The sequence below is a fragment of the Dama dama genome, chromosome 2 (assembly GCF_033118175.1).
Source record: "Dama dama isolate Ldn47 chromosome 2, ASM3311817v1, whole genome shotgun sequence".
Lineage (NCBI taxonomy): Eukaryota > Metazoa > Chordata > Mammalia > Artiodactyla > Cervidae > Dama > Dama dama.
The window spans coordinates 6,828,525-6,849,833 of record NC_083682.1 but is presented as its reverse complement, the minus strand read 5'-3'; the positions used below and the strand labels follow the sequence as shown (position 1 = coordinate 6,849,833).

The following is a 21,309-nucleotide window of genomic DNA, read 5'->3' as shown; positions in this document are numbered from 1 at the left end:
AGCGGCTAGAAGTGCCCAATGTAGGTTTTTTTTTTTTTTTAAGGCGGCCCTTGAGGCGACCCGGAAGCGGAAGTGGAAGAAAGTTCTAGTGGGCTGAGGTAGCGGCGGGAGCAGCCGGCTGGCGGGAGAAGCCGTTACAGAAACGGGAGCTGCGGGTAAGCGCGAGCCGCGGAGCAGGGCTCGGGCTGGAGGCCAGAACGGGCGCGGGGAGGAGGGGGAGGCAGGGAGGAGAGGGGCCGCAAGCGCTGAGAAGGGCCAGACGATGCGCTCTCCGAGAGGGCTCAGCGAGGCGCTGGGAGGGGGCGGGGCGCGGCGCCTTGGGGGCGGGGTCCACGGCGTAGGGCGCGGCGGGAGTCCAGGTGTGGAGCTGACGCGGCTGGCTGAGCGGGTGTGCGTGCTCGGGCTGCGCCTTCGCTCTGGGCGCAGCTGTGCGGCGGCTGGGTCAGAGAGCCCTTCATTTGCTTTTCGGGCCAAGTGGCCATTCCAGACCCGAATCAGTGTTGTTTTTGCCCAGCCAAGGTCACAGAGGAGTGACAGCTTCAGGGCGGGCCCTGGGTGCTGACCGACTGTGGAAATCATACCTTTGTCCTGCATGCGCCGCCTGTTAGGGCAAGATAGTTTCTCCTCGGGGGCGGTACCAAAACCCAGCTCCCACAGGGACTGGGAGAGACTTCGCTCTTAAACAGTGAGGAAAAGACTCTGCTTAGACCTCAGTTTTCTCATCTGTGAAGTGGGGGGAATCGAGAAAGCTCCCATAACAGCTGCTCTGGCATTCTCTTCCTGTGAGATTGCGAGTGGGTTTGCGGGCGTTCCCGGGTTTTCAGGCCTAATTTCCCTTTTCTTGGGATTCCCAGATTAAGCTTGATCGAGATGACAACCTCCCAAAAGCACCGAGACTTCGTGGCAGAGCCCATGGGGGAGAAGCCGGTGGGAAGCCTGGCCGGGATTGGCGAAGTCCTGGGCAAGAAACTGGAGGAAAGGGGCTTTGATAAGGTGCGGAGTGGCCGCCTGTAGTTGGCCGGGGCACGACTACAGTATTTCCTGGCAGCTGGGGAGTGAGGAGGGTGTGTATATCTGGGGGGCGGGAGGGGTGGACGCTCGTGTGTGGTCTTCAGAGTCAGCCGGGAAGAACCCACCCTGCCTCTTGGGCTCTTGTGTGGGGAGCCACAGGAAAGTGGCCCTTTTTTCCCCCGTGATGTTTTATTTCTGTTTGCCCTGGGGTCTTAGTTGCAGGATCTTTCATTGTGACTCACAGGCTCCAGAACCCACGGGGCTTAGTTGCCCCACAGCAAGTAGGATCTTAGATTCCGGGCCAGGGATTGAACCCATGTCCCCTGAATTGCACGGCAGATTCTTCACCACTGGGCCAGCAGGGAAGTCCCAGGAAGTGGTCGTCTTGTCCGTAGTCCTACAGAGCACTCAGCAGCCCATCTTTTGCTTTGCCCGTTTTGCAGGCCTATGTGGTCCTCGGCCAGTTTCTGGTCCTAAAGAAAGATGAAGACCTTTTCCGGGAATGGCTGAAGGACACGTGCGGCGCCAATGCCAAGCAGTCCCGGGACTGCTTTGGCTGCCTGCGGGAGTGGTGTGACGCCTTCTTGTGATGCTCTCTGGGGAGCCCCCGATCCCAAGCCCCAGCATTGAGTCTCCAGAGTTTGCAGCCTAGTGAGGACTCCTCCTCCGTCCTCTACAAAGGAAGAGATTGCTGTTGTCGTGCACACCTCCCATGTACTCCAGGGCCTTTGGGGAGTTCTCTCCCCTCACCATTTCAACTTTTTTGGAATTCTCACCCTTGCATGCATCTTCCTTCTCTCCCTGCCAGTTTCATGACAATAATTAACAGCTTTTTTGAGTGGATTCCTGGCCCTGTCCCTCACCCCCACCCCCACCTGTGGTCTCTTTTATGCCATTTGGCAGTCTTTTTGGCAGAACAGTCACTGTCCTTGTAAAGTTTTTTAAATCAATAAAGCCAGTGGCCTTCATGACTGGGCTTTGTATGTGGGAAGCATGCGGGCTGGGAGTTGCCTGTTCCTCAGGGGCTGACCAGGTTTGCCACACTGCTTATCAGTGCAGACTGAAACTGGCAGCTTCCTTCACACTCCTGAGGGCGGCCGTCCTGGCGATACGGGCCTTGGGCAGGTGCTTCAGAGTGTCTCAATCCCTCACTAATGTGGGAGAGAGAGTGGGTTGGTTCCTTCCCGGGGTTCCAGATGTCCGTGTGGTCAACAGCTGAGTTAGTCAGCACCTGGTGGAAAGTCCGAGGGAGCCAGAGCCGGAAAAGGGTGGATGGGATGTGGGCTAAGGTCTACCTGCCATTGGTCATGTGCTCTCCTGGCCTCTGTGATGAGTGGGCAGGGCTCATGCAGTCCGCCCTGTTCTCTCAGGGAGGCAGAAAGTGTGTGGGCAACACAACTGGGTGGGCAGGCTTGAGTGAGTTAGACTTGTATTTGGTGTATTTTCATTTTCTGTTCATTGGACTTAGTACGAACCAGGTTCAGAGCTAAGGTCTGTGCACATTTTTTTTTCTTTCATAATAAGTAATAGTTTTCCACAGATGAAACTAGAGGCTCAGGCTAACATGTCTATGGACTTAACTACTGGGAAGTAGCCAGACTGGTCCTCAAAACATCACATGGAAACCCATGGACCTGAGAGCCATGGGTGTTCTTTGCTCATGGTGCTTGGTCTCTCTGAGACTCAGTTTCCCCACCTGGAAAATGAAATTGTTGTAAGGATCAGATGTAGTGCTGGTGTTGTTCAGGAGCTACTTGTTTATAGAATTTTCCTCATCCTCGGGGCTTACTTACAGTCTGGTAAGGGGAGAAATGACATCATAAATAGAAACATTGAGGAGATTTTCATGATCTCAGAATAGGGAAAGATTAAAAAGGTGATAAATTCAACTCCATCATAGAAATTTTGTTCAAGATAATCAGAGTGAGTGAGGAGCCTAACCTAGGGTGAGAAAGGATCTTTGTGACCCACATAGATGACAAAGGACTCCAGAGCTGCAGTCAAGAGAAAGCAGACGATACAATAGAAAAATGGGTGAAAGACCTGGAGGGCAGCCACAGAAGAATACCTAAGTGGTGAATAAGCATGTTAGAAGGTGTTCAGTCACATTAAGTCATCAGAAAAGCAAGTAAGATGCCATTATACACTTGCAGGATTGGCAAATTTTAAGTCAGACAATACTAAGTTCTGATGAGGAAATGGAGCAACAGGAACAGATAGCCAACTAGTGGGAGTGTAAATTGGTGTGAACAATTGGGGAAAACAGTTGGGTGTTTGCCAGTAAAACTGAAGACCCACCCTGTGAGCCAGCAGTTCCTCTCCAGGGACGGGACAGGACACAAGGCACACCTGCGTCAGCACCTGAGCAGATGTTCACAGCAGCTTTGTTCATTCACAAGGGTTCCCCGCTGGATCCATGTATGAGGATCTTTGCAGAGGCAGTGAAACTAGACGGGGAAAAATGCTTATTGCAAAAGAAAATGAAGTCACTGAGTTGTGTCCAATTCTTTGTGACCCCAATGGGCTGTAGCCTGCCAGACTGCTCTGTCCATGGGACTTTACAGGCAAGGATACTGGAGTGGGTTGCCATTTCATTTTCCAGGGGATCTTCCCAACCCAGGGATCGAACCCGGCTCCCGCACTGCAGGCAGACTCTTTACTGTCTGAGCCACCAGGGTAGCTTATTGCAAAGGTCATTGGTAAAGAAAGAGAAGTGGGGAGTGATTGCCTTTGGGGGAAGGAGACAGGTGTGATGCATGGGAGCATAGAGGACTGAGTGGCAGTTTCCACTTCTTGACCTGTATGGTGGTGATCCAAGACACTGTACTTTTCTATATGTTAGCTACATCTCAGAACAGTAGAAGATAAAAGGGAGAACAAAAATAAAGACCCAAGGATAGAGCAATTAGGTAATTAGTCAGAAATTATGATGGTTATTAGTAGGGATGAAGGTTCAGTGTAAGCCTGGGTCTTGGAAGTGTGAGAGGCCCCCTGGAAGGTCACCAGGTGGCCAGAGCTGGGCCCAGCTCGTGTTACAGGCTGCTTCCTTGGAGGGTGCCAGTCTGTAGCCCAGAAAGGTAGTAATGGGGACTGTCCCTGGAGTTTCAGCCCATACCATGTTTCTAATGTTACTCTGGTTGGGTCCAGGGTCTTCCAGCTGTCCTGACCTCTGATTAATTTTCTTCACCTGCAAAATGATGGTGCTTACTAACTCAGGGTGTTTGTGAGAATAGACCAGTGGGTGAAAAGTCTTTGGAAATTGTTAGGTTGCTGTGCAAAAGATTTGTTGGTGTCAGCACAAAGGAATGACAGGGTGGGGGCAAGTGAGCTGGGGGCACTGGCCCTTGGTGAGTCGAGAGACTGGGCCTTGGCTAGTTTCCCAGGGAGCTGGTGCAGATTAAGTGCGGCTGCAGCTGAGTTCCACGTGACAGAAGAGCAGACCTAGAAGAACCCGAGGAGGTTCCTGGCCACTTGGGGCTGCTTCTGCACCCCTCCCAGCATGTGCTGCAGCCTGGGCCTCCTGCTCCCCCACTGCCAAGTTCTCTTGATCGGGCTCCTGCCTGGCCTTGGTCTCCTAATCAAGCCAAGCTCTCCCCAGCTCTTGCACAAATGGGTCTGTTGCAGAGAAGAACCAGTTCTCACTCCACACTGGAACTGTTTCTTTGACTCTCTTCCTGCTCTTATGTGTTGTGTTAGTCACTGAATCACGTCTGACTCTTTGCGACCCCCTGAACTGTAGCCCACCAACCTCCTGCCTATGGAATTCTCCAGGCAAGAATACTGGAGTGGATAGCCATTCCCTTCTCCGGGGGATCTTCCTGATCCAGGAATTGAACCCCAATCTTCTGCATTGTAGGTGAATTCTTTACTGTCAGAGCCACCTGGGAAGCCAGGACATAATGGCCTGCCTCAAAGGACCCTGGCCCTCTGCCTGACTGTGAAACTAAAGTGCCTTTGTTCACCTCAGAGAGAGAGAATCTGACTCTGTCCCCCGGTGAATGACTACAAAAAAGGGATTAACACACCCTTCCCAAATGCTGGCCCTTCCCGGAGATGTTTTGGAAGACTGAAGGCCCTTTTTACTTGACTTCCTCACTGCCTCTCCCTCTCTGTTGTGCCTTTTGACTTTAGCTCCTCATTGCTTCTCCCTCAGGTTCTATAAAAGAGCCTGGCATCCAGAACCCAACAGGATGGTCATTTTGAGACATTAGTCTGCCATCTTCAGTCAGCCAGCTTTCCAAATATAGTTGTGTTCCTTGCCTCAGCACCTTGTCTCTGGGATTCACTGGCCTGTCGAGCAGAGGGAGCTTGGACTCCATAACTGGTCTGTCCCTTTAAGGCAGACACCTGAGCCCACAACAAACTTGTGACTATTCCTTGGCATCCCAAGATTGTTTTTCACAGCTGTGCTGAGGGGGTGGGGCAGCATCTGGACTGGGCAGTGACTACATGCTGGTCCTGGTCTCCCTGGGAGAAATCCCTGCCTTTCCTGACCGTGGGATTCTGAGGGTCTGAGAATTGGGGTTGGGATTGGGGAATCTTGGATGCTTATTCATAATATTCACCACAGTAATAGCTACCACTTACTAAGCACCAATACTTCATTGCTTATTGAAAACCACAACCTCTCCCCATCCCCAGGTAAGATCCTCAGAGGCCCCGAAGCACTAAAGATTAGTGTCCCCAGAGCAAAAAACACCCCCCCCCCCCGCCACTGCAACAAGTTAATTAAAAGTACAAATTGCCCTGCACTTGGCTTCCCTAGTGGCTCAGCGGTAAAGAATCTGCCTGCAATAAAGGAGACACAGGAGATGCTGGTTTGATCCCTGGGTTGGGAAGATCCTCTGGAGAGGGGCATAGCAACCCATTCCAGAATTCTTGCCTGGAGAATCCCATGGACAGAGGAGCCCGGCGGCTACAGTCTATAGGGTCTCAAAAAGTCTGAAGCCACTAAGCACGCACCCTGAATTCTTAAAATATTAATTGTAGAAAATTCTAACAAATGTCAAACTTTTCCTGTGTTGACTACTTCAGTGCTGCTTTTTATATTTTGTCAGATTATTCCCCCCAGAAATCATAGCCCTGGGACTTGCCCACTGGTCCAGTGGTTAAGACTCCCTTCCAAAGGGGGATGTGCATTCTATCCCTGGTCTGGGAAATAGGATCCTACATGCAGGGTGTGGCCAAAAAGTTCAAAATCGTAGCCCTGTTTTGCTGGTACCTCCAACATATGCCCACTTTACCTATGGGTGACCCAGTTTTAGGCCATTATAATTAGCAAGACCTTAGAAGACAAGAATTGTCACCTTTCTTCAGGTGAGGACTGAGGCTGCTCCCAGAGGTTACAGGGCTTGCTGGCAGCCCCCCAGGCAGTAAATTGCAGAGCTGGGACTATTCACACTCCTGGCCAGTTCTCATCCTTTGGGGTCCCTCTGGATTGAGAACACAGATTTGAGTTAGACTGTGTCTCCTGTGTGTGTGTGCTCAGTAGTATCCAAATCTATGTGACCCCATGGACTGTAGCCTGCCAGCCTCCTCTGTCCATGGGATTTTCCTGGCAAGAATACTGGAGCGGGTTGCCATTTCATATTCCAGGGGATCTTCCCGACCCAGGGATTGAACTTTTATCTCTTACGTCTCCTGCATTGGCAGGCAGATCCTATACCACTAGCGCCTGCCTGGGCTCAAAAGCCAGTGTCACCATTTACTATTTACCAGGCTGTGTTCTTGGGCAAAATCAATGGTTTACTCTGTGTCCTGTTTACTCCTCTGTAAAATGGAGCCCTTGCTCACTGATCCCTACATCATGCTGGTCATGAGGATTAAACAGTGCCCGGCTAAGTGCAGTAAGGACTCCTGCTTACCTGCTGTTTATATAGCACCTGGCCTCCCCTAAGCACTTATTGAAGCCTGGAAGCAACCCATTTCACAGAGGAGGAAACTGAGGCAGTGAGGGTTAAGTAACTTCTCCAAGGCTACGCACTGGAGACAGTTAAGAGCTTGCTGGTAGCTGTTGTTGGTTTCTCATATGGGATAGGTCTCTGTGAACTGTCCCAGTGCTGGCACTTGCGGCTGGGAGCTGTCGCAGTCCTTGCCTTCACCAACCAGGTGTGCCTGGAGGGCAAGCAGCGTGGTGGTGATGCACAGGTGTGCTCGGGCCTGTCCGCTGTCCTCCTCTGCACCCCGAAGGCGGCCTCGCGGGTGGACCGCCCCGGCTGGGTGGATTCCTCCCCGCCTGCGGGGGCGCGCGGCGAGCGGCGGGCGGGGCCGGGCGGGGCCGGGGAGCGCATAAAAGCGGCGCCAGCCGCCGGTCGGACACCGACTCCGACGACCATGGCGCGTCCCAGCCTCCTGCTGCCGATGGCCCTGGCCTTGCTCGCATTCTGCCTCCTGGCGCTGCCCCGCGACGCCCGGGCCCGGCCGGGGGACCGCAAGGTCGGAGAACTGCAGGAGCTGTCGCCCAGCGACCCGCAGGTGCAGAAGGCAGCGCAGGCGGCCGTGGCCAACTACAACATGGGCAGCAACAGCGACTACTACTTCCGCGACATCACCATCCTCCGGGCCCACAGCCAGGTGCGGGCCGGGCTGGGCCGGGGAAGGGGCGGTGCCGGCAGCAGGGGGAGGCGAGTGCGGCCCCAGCCGGGCCCCAGATGGAGGGGGCGACCAAGAGTAATGAGGGCGGCATCTTAATACAACAGTTTTCAAAATCTAATTAATGTCACAAGTCCATGCGGAGCAGAATCTCAGACTTTAAAATAAGATTCAACCCTGAATCAGCCTTGTCCTGAAAGGCGGATTGGGGTGCGGTGGGGTGAGGGAGAACGGGCAGCTGCCTGGACTTGAGTCTCAGGCTCCTGCCGGGCCCAGGCTCTGCCCGCCTCCCCAGGGACCCCCACGAGAAGTCCCTGCTGCCCTCTCCCCGCCTTTCCAGTCCCCCCAATCCCAGGTCTGAATCCAAAGGCGGTGTACTGGCTATGCCCAGGGGAAGGTGATGGGTGATGGGAGGACACAGAGGGAGGTGAGTGGTCCAGGTCAAGGGTTGTCTCCAGGCACCCCTGACCTGTGCCCACCTCTGCCCCAGCTGGTGGCGGGCATCAAGTACTACCTGACCGTGGACATGGGGAGCACGGCCTGCCGGAAGAGTGCCGTGGCTGGAGACCACGTAGACCTCACCACCTGCCCCCTGGCCGCAGAAGCAGAACAGGAGGTAACAGCTGTGTCCCCAGTTAGGCATCAGCCCAGCAGCCGGCCCCTCAGGTTGCCCAGCCTGAACTGGTCTGGCTGGCCGGGCTGATATCTGGCTGACTCAGCCCCGAGGCTAGGGTGAGGGTGCAGAGAGGAGCAGACTGGGGCTTCCCCTGGACTTGGCGGGGGTGGGGGGTGGGGGGTGGGAGGCCGGGGTTGGCTGGAAAGATCTGGGGTCTGGTGGTCCTGGCCATCTAATTTGCTGTCCCTTCTTGCATCCCAGAGTGTCACAGGCACAGGGCTGCTGGGAGGCGGCGGCCTGGGGCCTGGGCTCACCCCACCTTTTTCATCCTTCTCTCTACAGAAGCTGCGCTGTGACTTTGAGATCCTTGTGGTTCCCTGGAAGAACTCCTCCCAGCTTCTAAAGCATGACTGTGTGTCCCTGTAGAGACCCCTGTGGGCTCGGGGGAGGGAGGGAGCCAACGAGGCTGGGCAGGACTGGGCGCATGGGTGGAGGGCATGTCAGTTCCTTGGACCATAGCTACGGCAATAAATTGCTAGCACTGCTTCTGGCATTGGTCTCTTCTGAGTCCCTCTCTCATCCCCCACTCCCACTCCCAGCAATCCCCCTCCAGCTGACAGGGTGCCCACACCACCCCAAGCTCGGCCTCTGCCCTCTCAGCCCAGAAGATGCTAAGGGTGCAAAGTTCAGCTCCCAAATTTGGAGTCCGCCAAATATCCCAGCATCACAGACAGAGGAATGAACCTCCAGAGTCTCCCAGAGTTTGCCAAGTTATGGGTGGGGAAACAAAGTCACAGGAGAGAGATGATACCCCAGGACTAGAAGGAGATAGCAGCCAGGGGGGACTGAGGGGCACCTGAGCCCTGCTCCCTCTCAGCTGCCAGGACGGCTCAGAGTGGCACGTGGGGGGTTCCGCCCGCCCAGCCCCAAAACACTGAGCTCTCATCCCATGAGATTCTTAGACTAGCATGTGGCCCAGAGATGGCAGAGCCCCTGCTGGCCAAGACACACACACTGTGGGCCCCATGCCAGGAGGACTCCCCCACTCTCTGTCCTGAGCAAGACCCCCGAAGGGGCTGAAAGGGAGCGCCCAGGGGAGCGAGGTCAAATCCACTGTGCAGAGGAGGGGTGAGGACACAGATGCAGTTTAATGTCCTTTAAAGAAATAGAGTTGGAACATGTTTAGCACACCTGAATCTGTGGCTGGAATTAACACTCACTACACAAGATGCACACCCGCATCCAGAACTTATCAAGACGCCAGACACACAGACACACACACCCACCGTGAACCCTCAGATGGCTCCCAGACACCACACACATATCCAGAAACACACACACGACCTAGCAACCCAGAAGCGCAGACACAAACACACGGGAACAACACCCCCACACTGAGGACAACCTGGAGATGTATACACAGCCCCCCAGACAGACGCACAGGCCCCGGCTGGAGCTGTCTCAGATGCACAGAGGCACACCCGTGCGTGCCTGGGACAGGATGGGCGGGAACCGGGTCCTGTGGGCGCACAGAGGGTGGGCAGCACCAGGCTCCAGGGGGGTGGCCGGGGCGGCTGCGGAGAGCACCAGGCGCCCCTGCCCGCGGCCCAGCCAGGCCTCATGCCCACTCCTGCCTGGCCGGCTTCCGGCCCGATGCTGGGACTTAACAAGGAACAGCCCCTGCTCCCGGGTCCTGCTCCCCTAGAGCCCTCGAAGGCCGTATGGGATGGGGGTGGGCCTGAGGCGCTGAGTCTGACAGGATGGAGCGATGCAAGGGGAAACTCAAGCCTGTCAGATATGGCCACTGCAGTCGGTCTGCGGCTGGCCGGCTCCCAGGTGCCACAGGGCAGGAGCCTCCTGCGTGGCCGGCATGGGCTCAGGGGCAGGGAATGCTGAATGAATGTGTGAGGTCGCGTGGTGAGGTGAGGCCAGTGATCTCTCCACCCCTGGAATCTGTGCCCAAGTCCCAGGTGGCGTTTCCTCCGCACAGTTGGTCCGTCCTCTCGGCCAGGCCCGGGCTTGGGAGGAGGCATGCTGCTTCTCTCTGGGGCCCGGAGACATGGCCACTGTCTGGTCCAGAGTGGATGTAGACGGGGTGGCTAGCGAAATGGTCACCCCTCAGCCCCTACTCTGGGGTTCTGTCCCCGATTCCCTCCCGCTTCACTCTGCTACAGGTAAGGTGGGTGTTGTGGGTGGTGGGAGACCTCCCTCCGGCTGGATGTGAGCAGGACTTAGTGCTCGGTGCCCACTGCCATCCCGGGCATCCTATGGGGGCGCTCATCCCTCGCTTTCCACTACCAGAGGCTCGTCCCCGCCACACACACCCCTCCCCATCCCCACCCCGAGACCTGGAGGACTTGAGCAGCCTCCCTCCTCTCCCTCCCCGAGGCTCTTTAGCCTGACCCCAGGCAGGGCAGGGTATGGTGATGACCTCTGCCTTCTGGGCTCAGGCTGCCCCCAGTGAGTTGGCACCCTGATACTGGATGCTGAGGGTGCCGGTAAGCCAGAGTTCCTGGGCTCTGAGCCTTCATTCCTGGAGCATCCTGGTCCCTCGGGCTCTTGACAACCATGGGCTGTTCTAACCTGTTCTCCCGTCTCCTAGGACAGACCGGCCTCCCTCCCTGAAGCAGGGTGATTGCCCACTCTCTGTCCATCATTGAGCCTGGTCCACTTTCCACATCACCCCACCCCACCCCCAGCTGCTATTAAGGCCCTGCCAGGCCCAGACAGGATGCCAGGCCCCAGTGGGGCAGGAAGGGATCCAAGGACAAGCGTGTCACCCAGAACACTCCCGTGTATACGTGATGCAGGGTGCACGTGTATGCGTGCACACAGGTTCCCTTGTGCTTTGGCCGGGCCAGTGAAGACGCAGAGCCACCTGGGGTTTTAAAACTCTCTTGGCTGCCTACCCCCTCCCCGCCTCCCCCACCCCTGCAGGCCCAGTGATCCTTCCGGCGGATATGGGGACTTGGCCGGAGTCGGTGGACAGCCAGCCAGAGGCTGAAGTCTGGACCCAGGCTGCCTCTCTGGGGGTCACTTTCTGAAGTCCTCTTCTCCAGCCTGCGGGGGAGGGGGTGGGAAGTGATGGCGCCGGCCTCTGCTTCCAGGAGGCCCACACTGCTCTCCTTTGGGCCACTTCCGGGCACAAGCACCCGAAGCCTAGCCTCCCAGTGCCCCGCCCTCTCCACCTGGCTCCTCCCAGGTCCTGCCTGGTTCACCTCAAATGTGGTGTCCACAATCTCATCGATGACAGCAGCCTGGGAGCGGAATTTCAGCTGGTAATGCTCCACGCCAGCCACCAGCTGCAGGAAGTGGAACAGGGTCTCCAGCTGCCTGAGGGCGGTGGAGAGGGGGCAAAGCCAGGCCATCTCAGCCCCCAGAGTGCCTCCCCACCCCTCAACCCCCGCACTCATAGCACCCTATGCCTCCATTTTCAGCCATGACCAGACCTTTTCTGTGTGGGCCCTCCATGGTGTATCTCCTTTTCCACATATACCCTGCAGCCCCACCATCTGCCTGGACCTCGGAGAGTTCTGACGATTGTTTACCTCCCAACTACCTGCCCCTGCATCCGTCCAACCTACCCCACCCTGACTCATGCACCCACTCAGCCACCTACTGGCACACTTGCCCGGCTATCTATCCATTGACTCATCATGGGACCACCCCACCCTGTCCCTCTCTCACCTATCTCTCCATCCACCTGCTTTTCCCTGGCCCCACCCCCACCCACTACCCATTCATTAACTCCTTCACTGCCAGCCTGCCTTATCAATGCAGCCATCAAATAACACTGAAATCGGTGAACACCGCACGGTGCTTGGAGGACACAGGAACAAAAAAGAAACAGCGCCTGCCATCAAGCAGCTCAGTCTGTGACAGAGCCAAGAAGGCAAACCAAGGGTGTTTACACTGGTGACAAGTGTAAACACAGGGCACTGAGGGACCCAGAGGAGGAAAACCTGATCCGGTACTAGGGGATCAGGAAAGACTTCTGGAAGAAGCATCACTGGGCTGAGCTTGAAAGACACTTTGAGGGTTTGCTAAGCATAGACAGGGTTCCAGCGCGCCCAGATCTGTGAACAGTGGGGAGTGTCCTGAGGACCAGGCGAGCTTCAAGGAAAGAGTTTTCTGAGGATGGATGAATTCAAGATGAAGACATTCAGGGAAGGTCAAAGTGAGGTGCCCCGAGCTTAAGCAAAGGGAGGCAGGAGCCCTTATAAAGCTGCAAACTCAGAGAAGGCAGGAAAAGCCAAAACTTTTTTTTTTTTTTAAACAAAGATCGCTAAATAAAATAAAAGAAAGTAGAAGTAAGAAAGATTAAAACCAACAGGCAAAACAATAACAAAAACAAAGACCACTCTCAGTGGAGGCGAAGGTGGGCCAGTGGGGAAGAGTTTGGAGGCTGAGAAACCCCCAAAGAAAATATCACAGAGGAGTCAAGTCCCAGTCCACACTGGTGCTGAGGAGCTGGGATGTGGAGGGTGGAGGGCAGCTGGGAGAGCAGCCAGGAGGTGAAATGAACAGGACTGCATCTCAGTTCTTCCAGCTCTTGATCACCTATGCCTGCTGTCGGCAGCCAGAGAACAGCCAGAGAACGTCCCAGCAGAGAGAACAGGGCGGGCGAAGGCCTGAAGGTGGACACGTGTGTGCTGTGCTGTGCATAAAGCCAGGATGGGCCAGGGCGGTGAGGGGGAGCCATGATCACAGAGAGCTTGGGGCCCGAGCTCTGCCGGCAGCAGAGAAGAGCCTGAAAGGCTGGTTTGGAGCCAGTCTGGATGAGGTGGGGCAGGCCTGGCTTTCCGGGAGAAGGATCTCTGGGGAGTCAGGCCTAAGAGCCAGGAGTCTGTGCCAAGGACCCCTCCCGTGAGCACAGCCACGAGTCCCCAGCTGTCTGGGCCCAGCCGGCCCCTCAGGTTGACTTGACATCTACCTCCCAAGCCTTTCCTGGGCTGTTTCCTGACCCACCCACCTCATTCCTACAGCCAGAAGTCTACCTGTCCTCTGCGGCCCCAGGCAGCTCTTTAGAGAGGGTCCTTGGTGGCTCAATCGGTAAAGAATCTGCCTGCAACTCAGGAGATGTGGGTCCAATTCCTGGGTCGGGAGGATACCCTGGAGGCGGAAATGGCTACCCACCCCAGTATCAGTTCAGTTCAGTTCAGTCGCTCAGTCGTGTCTGACTCTTTGCGACCCCATGGGCTGCAGCACACCAGGCCTCCCTGTCCATCACCAACTCCTGGGGTTTACTCAAACTCATGTCCATTGAGTTGCTGATGCCATCCAACCATCTTATCCTCTGTCATCCCCTTCTTCTCCTGCCCTCAATCTTCCCCAGCATCAGGGTCTTTTCCAAGGAGTCAGCTCTTCACATCAGGGGGCCAAAGTATTGGAGTTTCAGCTTCAACATCAGTCCTTCCAATGAATATTCAGGACTGATTTCCTTTAGGATGGACTGGTTGGATTTTCTTGCAGTCCAAGGGACTCTCAAGAGTCTTCTCCAACACCACAGTTCAAAAGCATCAATTCTTCAGCTCCCAGCTTTCTTTATAGTCCAACTCTCACATCCATACATGACCATTCCAGTATATGGAGGAGGAAATGGCTACCCACTCTTGCCTGGGAAATCCCACAGTCAGAGGAACCTGACGGGCCCCAGTCCATGGGGTCACAAGAGTCGGACATGACTGAGCGACTAAACCAACACCACCTCATGAGTTGGTGCCAGTCTGGGGCCCCTTTGTGCCTCTGAAGTCCTTACAAAACCCGGCCCAGGGCAAGGACCAGGCATGATTCTCAGATAAAAAGATGAGCAGAACCCCTGCTCCCGCAGCCTCTGTCCGCCAGCCCTGCCCTGGCCCTTGGCCTCAGGGGGGCTCTCGTGGCCCTTCAGGCGCTGGTGGTAGGATCCTCTTGGTGGTACCAGGGGACTCTGGGTGAACAGAAGCTACTCAAGGCCTCCACAGCCCACCCAAAGGCTCCACGTAAGCCTTAGGGCTCTACTCCTCTTTCAGAGAGGCAGGCAAAGTCCCTTTCCCTGCCGCCCACCGGTCAGGCCCCCAGGCCTCTCCCCTCAGACCTGACACCTCCCCGCCCTTTGCCTCTCCTTACTTCTCAGTCAGGGCTCCAAATTTTTTCTCAATGAGCTGCTTCTGTATAGTGTGTTCACTTAGCACCTCTTTAGGCTCTGGTGTAGAGAAAGAAAGGGGAAGTCAAGCTGCTGCCTGGCGACTTCCCCGGTTGTCCAGTGGTTAAGAATCCACCTTCCAATGCAGGGGACACAGGTTCGATCCCTGGTTGGGGAATTGTCCCCTTCTCCTCCTGCCTTCAACTGAAGACAAGCTGCTAAGTAATCTGAGACAATTAATTCCTCTTTTTGTCTTAAGCTTTTTTTGCATTGAGTGCCCAAGATGGAGGGGGCAGGTGAGGGGCCAAGTGACACTAGAGGGCCCTTAATCCTTTGGTGTTGATGGTCCTAAGAGTGGGATTCCAGAGCTCAGATTCTAAAGCTCTGAACATCTTTCAGCAGGAGGCAAAGCCATTGGCTCAAAATCTATTCACCCAGAAAGTCAGATGTGTTTAAACGAACATGTACAGACTCTCAATCCACTTTGAGTGACTCTGGACAAGCGTGTATAACACCTTGACAAAAGCCTCAAGGACAGTTGAAATCATCTCATATAAGACCAACTGTTATAAACTTTGTACATTATTAACAGAAATGAATGTTTGGTGAATCGTAATGTGACTAGATCTCAGAGATTGCTGGGAGAAATATCAATAACCTCAGATATGCAGATGACACCACACTTATGGCAGAAAGTGAAGAAGAACTAAAGAGCCTCTTGATGAAAGTGAAAGAGGAGAGTGAAAAAGTTGGCTTAAAACTCAAAACATTCAAAAACTAAGATCATGGAATCTGGACCCATCACTTCATGGCAAACAGATGGGGAAACAATGGAAATAGTGACAGTCTTTATTTGGGGGGGCTCCAAAATCACTGCAGATGGTGACTACAGCCATGAAATTAAAAGACGCTTGCTCCTTAGAATATGACCAACCTAGACAGCATATTAAAAAGCAGAGACAATACTTTGCCAACAAAAGTCCATCTAGTCAAAGCTATAGTTTTTCCAGTAATCATGTATGGATATAAGAGCTGGACTATAAAGAAAGCTGAGCACAGAAGAATTGATGCTCTTGAACTGTGGTGCTGGAGAAGACTCCTGAGAGTCCCTTGGACTGCAAGGAGATCCAACCAGTCCATCCTAAAGGAAATCAATCCTGAATATTCACTGGAAGGACTGATGCTGAAGCTGGAACTCCAATACTTTGGCCACCTGATGCAAAGAACTGACTCCTTGGAAAAGACCCTGATGCTGGGGAAGATTGAGGGCAGAAGGAGAAGAGGACGACAGAGGATGAGATGGTTGGATGGCATCACTGACTCGATGGACATGAGTTTCAGTAAACTTTTGGAGTTGGTGATGGACAGGGAGGCCTGGCGTTCTGCAGTCCGTGGGGCTGCAAAGAGTCGAACACGGCTAAGCGACTGAACTGAACTGAATGTGGCTAGTTAGTTGTTTTGCAAATGGGTCTATCAAGAATTGACTCTCAGTGTGGTGGATAGTCGTGGAGTTCTTTGGACCAAAGTTCTAAGCTCTGAAAATTCTCCTGAGTCTCAGATTCTAAGACTCTAAAAGCTAGGCCAAGAGTATTCCCTGGTGGTCTATTGGTTTGGACTTGGCACTTTTACTCCTGGGACCTGGGTTTGATACCTGGTCAGGAAACAGATCTCGCAAACCACCCAGTGTGGCCAAAAATAAATAAATGTAAAGTTGGTCCTGGCACTCTTCATCTGTCAGGGAAGACGTGGGGTGCTGGTACCTGCTTCCATGAGCTTTGTCACTGAGTCATCCAGCAGCTCTTCATGGAGCTCAGCCGCCTTCTGCAAAGAAGAGGCTTCCATTCTGCCAGAGTCCCATGTCTGCCTGTCCCAGAGCACCCTCCATCCTTCCCTCCAGCTTCTGTGCCCCCCTCCCCGTGCCTTCCCGATGGGTCCACCCGCCCCATCCCCTCAGTACCTCCTGCTTCACTTTCTCCAGGCCTTTGAGCAGCGCCATCTGGAAGTTATCCACCAGGACAGCAATCACCAGGCTGAGGCGAGAGACAGGAGGGGGCTGGAGGGGAGGCTGCACCCTCCTCTGGGTTCGTGGTGGCAAAACCATAGTGAGAGGGGAGCAGAGGGGGTGCCCCTGGGGTTAGGCTGGGGGAAGTGAAGCTGGGGCGGGCGTGCAGTGGGGCGGGCCCTCACTTGAGGAAAATGAAGTACTGGATGATGATATAGATCATGAGAATGGGGATGATGTACCAGGCGCCTGGAAGAGACGGAGTGGGCTTCTTTGAGCTTCGAGTGCCTTGCCAGTCCTCACCACACCCCGGCCAGCACGGCTCAGAAGTCCCACTTGGCAGATGGGATAACTGAGCCCTCAGGGTCTGCCCACCTAGACAGCCCCTGCCCTCCACCCAGCCTGAGGCCTGCCCTACCGTGGGCCCGGCTGTCCAGGTAGATGAGGGACCAGTCGTCCAGGGTGAGCATGGTGAAGAGGGTGAAGATGGTGGTGAAGATGTTCTGGAAGCGTTTGGGATCAGAGTGGCGGAACAGTGCCCGGAGCACCACAGAGAACAGGACTGGCTGTTGAGGATCAAATCTGGCTCACGGGGTCCTCTCCCCCTCTTCCTCTCCCCTCACCGCCCCCCAACTTCTGATTCCACCTCACCACTCTGTCCATGACAGCACCTTACACTCCCGCCCAGCCCCGCGACATGGATACAGAGGCAGGTAAACATGAGGATGAGGATGGCAGTGATGGACGGCAGGGACCGGGCCAGGGTTCCGGTCACTTCCTGGAGGTTGGTCAGGAATCTGTGGGCAGAGGTTTAGAGAGAGGCTCTGTCAGTGGGGTGGGCGTCTGTGCCCAGAAACCGATGATGATGACACATTTCAGACTGCTGATGACTGAGGTGGTAGGTCCCTGGTTTGCTAGTTACTTTGCAGAAGGTCCCAGCCCCTCTCTGGAAAATAAAGAGATTGAGCCTAGTGAAAGGCAGGAGACTCATCAGAAAAGCATTCTGGAAACCTACAGCTTTGTCGTGGGCAGCTGTGGTCCTGCTGACCTGAGCCTCCGAAGGACTCGGATCGCGCGCAGGGCTCGCAGGGTCTTAAACACCTTGAAGATGCGGAAGACGCTTTGGTTGTGGATCGCACGCGTGGAGGAAGAGTTGACCTGTATGAGCGTGAAGTCCACCACACCCATTACCATGATGAAGAAATCTGCAGACACAGGGATGCCCGGATGTCACGGACTGCTGCCCAGGCCCCGTGCCCAGACCCACAGCCCTCCCAGCACTAACACCCCCTGCTTCTGTCACCTCTGGGCAGTTCAGGGGCTCCCACTACACACACACACACACACACACACACACACACCCAGGCCCCAACTCTACCCACCCAGGTTGTTCCAGGGGTCCAAAAAATACGCGAGGCCGAGAGCAATGATTTTGAGCACAGCTTCCACCACGTAGATGGAGAGGAAGATGTAGTCCAAGGCCGTGAAGTACCACTCTGTGAGGACACGGGGTGGGGAGGGAGGAAGGAGCCCTCGCTTAGGCCCACCCTTGCCCCCAGCAACCCTTGCCTCCTCCTCCTCACTGGAACCTCACTTGCAAGCAGCCATTTAGGGAGAAGCTGGCTCTGTCCAATGGCTGTGTGTCTCAACAGCTCTCTGCCTCACTTTCCTCGTCTATGAAATGGTGATAATAACACTCTGCCTGATAGAATTTTCATGAGAATTAAATGCATTTCACATAGTAAAGGGCTTCCAAGGGAGCCTTAAACCGCTTGCAAGAAACATCAGCCCACTCTTTTTTCTCCTTTGTTTATGGGTCCTGTGGCAGGTCCTTTCCTTCGCTCTGCTCCCTGGAGTCTTAGGGACGGTCTTCCCAGGTTTCCCAACCTCCTCCCTCCAGGGTCTCCTGGCCTCCAGGGCCTCCTGATCCGTCCAGCAGGTGTGGGTTCTGGGCATCCTTCCTGCGCAAATCAACATACTTAGAGCTGATGCGCCCCCTGGTGGCTGTAGTCATAAACAGCATACACTCAAGCTTAGAAGACCCTCCTGTCTCTGGCGGTCTGGTTGACTTCAGCAAAACTCTCTGAGCCTCACTCTAACTGCTGGGCAATGTCGCTCACCTCTCAGGGTGAGGATCAAATGCGCTAAGTTGTTTAAATCACCCGGAACTTGGTCAGGCTCACAGGAGGCCCAGAACAACATCAATGGCCTTCTTTACGTGAACAGGGCTCCCTAGCTCTTACCGCCCCGGATCTCGACTTCAGCGAAGGTCTGAGCCACAAGCATGATGGTGTTGAGGCAGACGATGAAGATGATGAAGGTTTCAAGGGCCAGGGAGTCAACCAGTTTCCTAAGCATTCTCCGAAGGCCCCAAATAAGATGGCTTAATTTTTCCCACAACCAATACAAGAAGTCCGAAGAGTGCACCTTCTTGTGGGCCCGTGGGGCTCGGCCAACTGTAAGGGGGCCAGAAAGGCAAGTTCTTGAGGGCAAGGGACCCAGGGACCTGGGCACCCTCCCAGGCCTGCCTGCCATGGGCTCACTCAGGGGCTGGCATGCTCATCCTGCGCTGGTATAGAAGCCAAGGCTTGACCCTTCCTTGCAGGTGCCAGCCTGCTTGGGATTTGAGCATATTTCAGGGGCTCGGGCTCTTACACTCCACGCTTTTTACTCACATGGCAGCTTACACATGGAAGACCCAGTCTTCCTCGCCACCCCATCCTCTTGGTAACCTCGTCCTCTCCCTACAAGATGCTTCTGACATATCTTCCCCCTCTTGACTGCCTTATCTTCCACAGTTAGACACACATCCCTTGCTTCTTGTTCAAGAAGCTAATGCAGTGTCTACTGAACTACTAGGGAACAATCTGGGGGGATTATATGTTAGCAGGCAAGGTCCTCCCTGCCCTCCAACCAGGCCCTTGTTCAGGCACTGGTTCCTCCCTCTGTCCTCAACAAGGTCACAGTTTAGTGGGGGAAATGTGGACAAACAGAATCCACAATGGTAAATGTTCTGATACAGACAATGGACCCCTTCACTGGGCAGTCTGGGTTTGGTTGTATAAGTGACCTACACCAGCTTTCACATTGATAATAGGAAACGTTTGAGAAGTGAACATGAGAATGAAGGACAGTGACTGAATGAACCAACAATTGATGTCTGAAGAGGTGCCTAATTCCAGGAATAAAAAACTGGAGGATGAATGGTCAGGCACGTTAAGAGCCAATGGACTACACCTGCAGGCGAGAGCGAGCCTTGTGAAGGACGTGCCAGGCCTGGCTCAGGTCTGGAACCTGGGCCAGGCCGCTGGAGCTGGGGGTAAGGGGTGAGCTCAAGACGCACCTTTGCGCTTCTGAACGTGCTCGTCTTCTTCAGGGCAGCTTTCCGAGGTCTTAGAGGAGGAGTCCTGAGGATAGACTTTGTTGGAGGTCTCGGAGGGGTGCGAGTTCACTGTACTAAGGGAATGAGCCAAGCTGAAGGCTGAGGTCTTTCGGTCTGGCTTGCTGGGTTGGAAGACTGCTGGACGAGAACAGGCAGAGCCGAGGGAGCCCAAGGTCACGGTGTGGGGCGTGTATGAGCCAAAGAGTTGGGAGCTTCCATGACGGTACTCCCCACGGTGGTGATCTCGGTGGGGGTAATCATGAGGATGTACGCCGTGCTGGTGCTCGCCATGGTGGTGCTCACCGTGGTGGTGTTCGCCGTGGTGGTGTTCGCCGTGGTGGTGTTCACCGTGGTGGTGTTCGCCGTGGTGGTGTTCACTGTGGTGGTGTTCACTGTGGTGGTGTTCGCCGTGGTGGTGTTCGCCGTGGTGAGGTGGGCCACGGTGGTGGGACATCATGGAGGTAGGCCTTCTGTGGTGGTGCCCACCATGACGATGGGCCTCACTGAGGTGGGAGTGGTTACTAGATTGGGTGGAGTCTTTATGGTGGTAAGCCTCACTTTGGCGATGGAGCCCACTATAGTTGGGAACCTCAGTGTGGTGATGAAACCCACCATGGTGGTTGGGCTCCCTGTGTTGGCGGGACCTCCCATGGTGTCTCCTGCCATGGCGGTGCTCATGGTCAAAGTGGTCCTCACCGTAGGACTGGTGGGAGATGAGAGTGTCACGGGAAGGATCCTGGGGAAGGGATGTGGAACAGTGGTCTCCACCATGATGGTGGGACTCACCATGACTGGGGGAGTGATAGGAGTGGTGGGCATGGCGGGAGAAGACATTGTCATGGAAGTCTTGGAATTCATCAGGGTGGTGAGGTCCACCACGATGATGGGATAAGCCATGATGGAGGGACTCACCATGGTGACGGGATGCACCTTGGTGATGGTGGTGAACTCCACCGCGGCCTGGCCTATGGTATGGGGTTGATGAGCCAGGGTGAGAGAACACATCTGAGTCATCAGTGTCTGCCTCATTTTGAGCCTTTGCAGACATGGAAGGTTAATCTGAGACTATGCTGGGAACCCTGGAATGAGGAAAGCTTAACACGTGGGTCCAAAAGAGCCCTTTCTGGATCACCTGTCTCGCCTAATCACCTAAGCCATCACACTGGGGCTTCTAGGAAAGCCTGACTTCTCATGGAATTCTACCCTCTATGATGTCACAGGCAGACCTCTACTCAGGCCTAATTTCCAAATGCCTCCTCCTAAGCTACAGTTCAAAGATCATTGTGTCCAACTCTTCATTGTGAAAGGAGGAAACTGAGGTCAAGAAGGGGAAGGGACTGGCCCAAGGTGACCCAGTAGGTCAATGGCAAAGCTGGACAAAGAATTTCGGGGTGACATCAGAGGCCCAGCAGTTGCTTTACCTCTGTTACTGGAAAAAAAAACTTTAAGAAGCCAGATGGTCCAGTTCTCAGTTGTACCTAGATACCAACTGGCTCTGAGGTTCAAACTGCCCACTTCCACTGTAAACAGGTATGTGACCTTGGTCTAGTTGCTTAATCTTCCTTTGCTTCAGTTTGTTCTTC

At 54.6% G+C, this 21,309-nt stretch overlaps 3 protein-coding genes across 3 annotated transcripts; 2 read left to right on the top strand and 1 right to left on the bottom strand.

Annotated features, from left to right (window-relative positions):
- Window positions 1-6: 6 nt before the first annotated feature.
- Window positions 7-1,769, top strand: BANF1 (BAF nuclear assembly factor 1). The gene is made up of 3 exons (XM_061163222.1): window positions 7-155; window positions 855-993; window positions 1,455-1,769. Exons 2-3 carry the CDS (start codon window positions 871-873, stop codon window positions 1,599-1,601), a joined length of 270 nt encoding a protein of 89 aa, XP_061019205.1. The 5' UTR covers window positions 7-155; window positions 855-870; the 3' UTR covers window positions 1,602-1,769.
- Window positions 1,770-7,286: 5,517 nt separating this feature from the next.
- On the top strand, window positions 7,287-8,757 carry CST6 (cystatin E/M). Its single transcript, XM_061163219.1, has 3 exons — window positions 7,287-7,584; window positions 8,093-8,218; window positions 8,561-8,757. The coding sequence occupies exons 1-3, from the start codon at window positions 7,345-7,347 to the stop codon at window positions 8,642-8,644; spliced, it is 450 nt and encodes a 149-aa protein (XP_061019202.1). The 5' UTR covers window positions 7,287-7,344; the 3' UTR covers window positions 8,645-8,757.
- Window positions 8,758-11,180: 2,423 nt separating this feature from the next.
- On the bottom strand, window positions 11,181-20,183 carry CATSPER1 (cation channel sperm associated 1). Its single transcript, XM_061158670.1, has 12 exons — window positions 19,688-20,183; window positions 18,588-18,800; window positions 17,727-17,840; window positions 17,393-17,549; window positions 17,050-17,141; window positions 16,763-16,906; window positions 16,530-16,593; window positions 16,300-16,372; window positions 16,103-16,160; window positions 14,327-14,402; window positions 11,437-11,551; window positions 11,181-11,278 (listed from the first exon to the last, which is right to left on the bottom strand). The coding sequence occupies exons 1-12, from the start codon at window positions 20,181-20,183 to the stop codon at window positions 11,252-11,254; spliced, it is 1,629 nt and encodes a 542-aa protein (XP_061014653.1). The 3' UTR covers window positions 11,181-11,251.
- Between the last annotated feature and the right edge of the window lie 1,126 nt (window positions 20,184-21,309).

Bases quoted from the DNA above. Each gene is read 5' to 3' on its own strand.
- BANF1 (XM_061163222.1), top strand. From the start codon at position 871: ATGACAACCTCCCAAAAGCACCGAGACTTCGTGGCAGAGCCCATGGGG. The intron at 994-1,454 runs GTGCGGAGTGGC...CCCGTTTTGCAG, and splicing joins AGGAAAGGGGCTTTGATAAG to GCCTATGTGGTCCTCGGCCA.
- CST6 (XM_061163219.1), top strand. From the start codon at position 7,345: ATGGCGCGTCCCAGCCTCCTGCTGCCGATGGCCCTGGCCTTGCTCGCA. The intron at 7,585-8,092 runs GTGCGGGCCGGG...CCTCTGCCCCAG, and splicing joins TCCTCCGGGCCCACAGCCAG to CTGGTGGCGGGCATCAAGTA. The intron at 8,219-8,560 runs GTAACAGCTGTG...TTCTCTCTACAG, and splicing joins CCGCAGAAGCAGAACAGGAG to AAGCTGCGCTGTGACTTTGA.
- CATSPER1 (XM_061158670.1), bottom strand. From the start codon at position 20,183: ATGATGTCCCACCACCGTGGCCCACCTCACCACGGCGAACACCACCAC. The intron at 16,594-16,762 runs GTAGGGCAGGCC...CGTCTCTTCCAG, and splicing joins CCTGGACAGCCGGGCCCACG to GCGCCTGGTACATCATCCCC. The intron at 11,552-14,326 runs GTAAGGAGAGGC...CACCGCCCTCAG, and splicing joins TTTGGAGCCCTGACTGAGAA to GCAGCTGGAGACCCTGTTCC.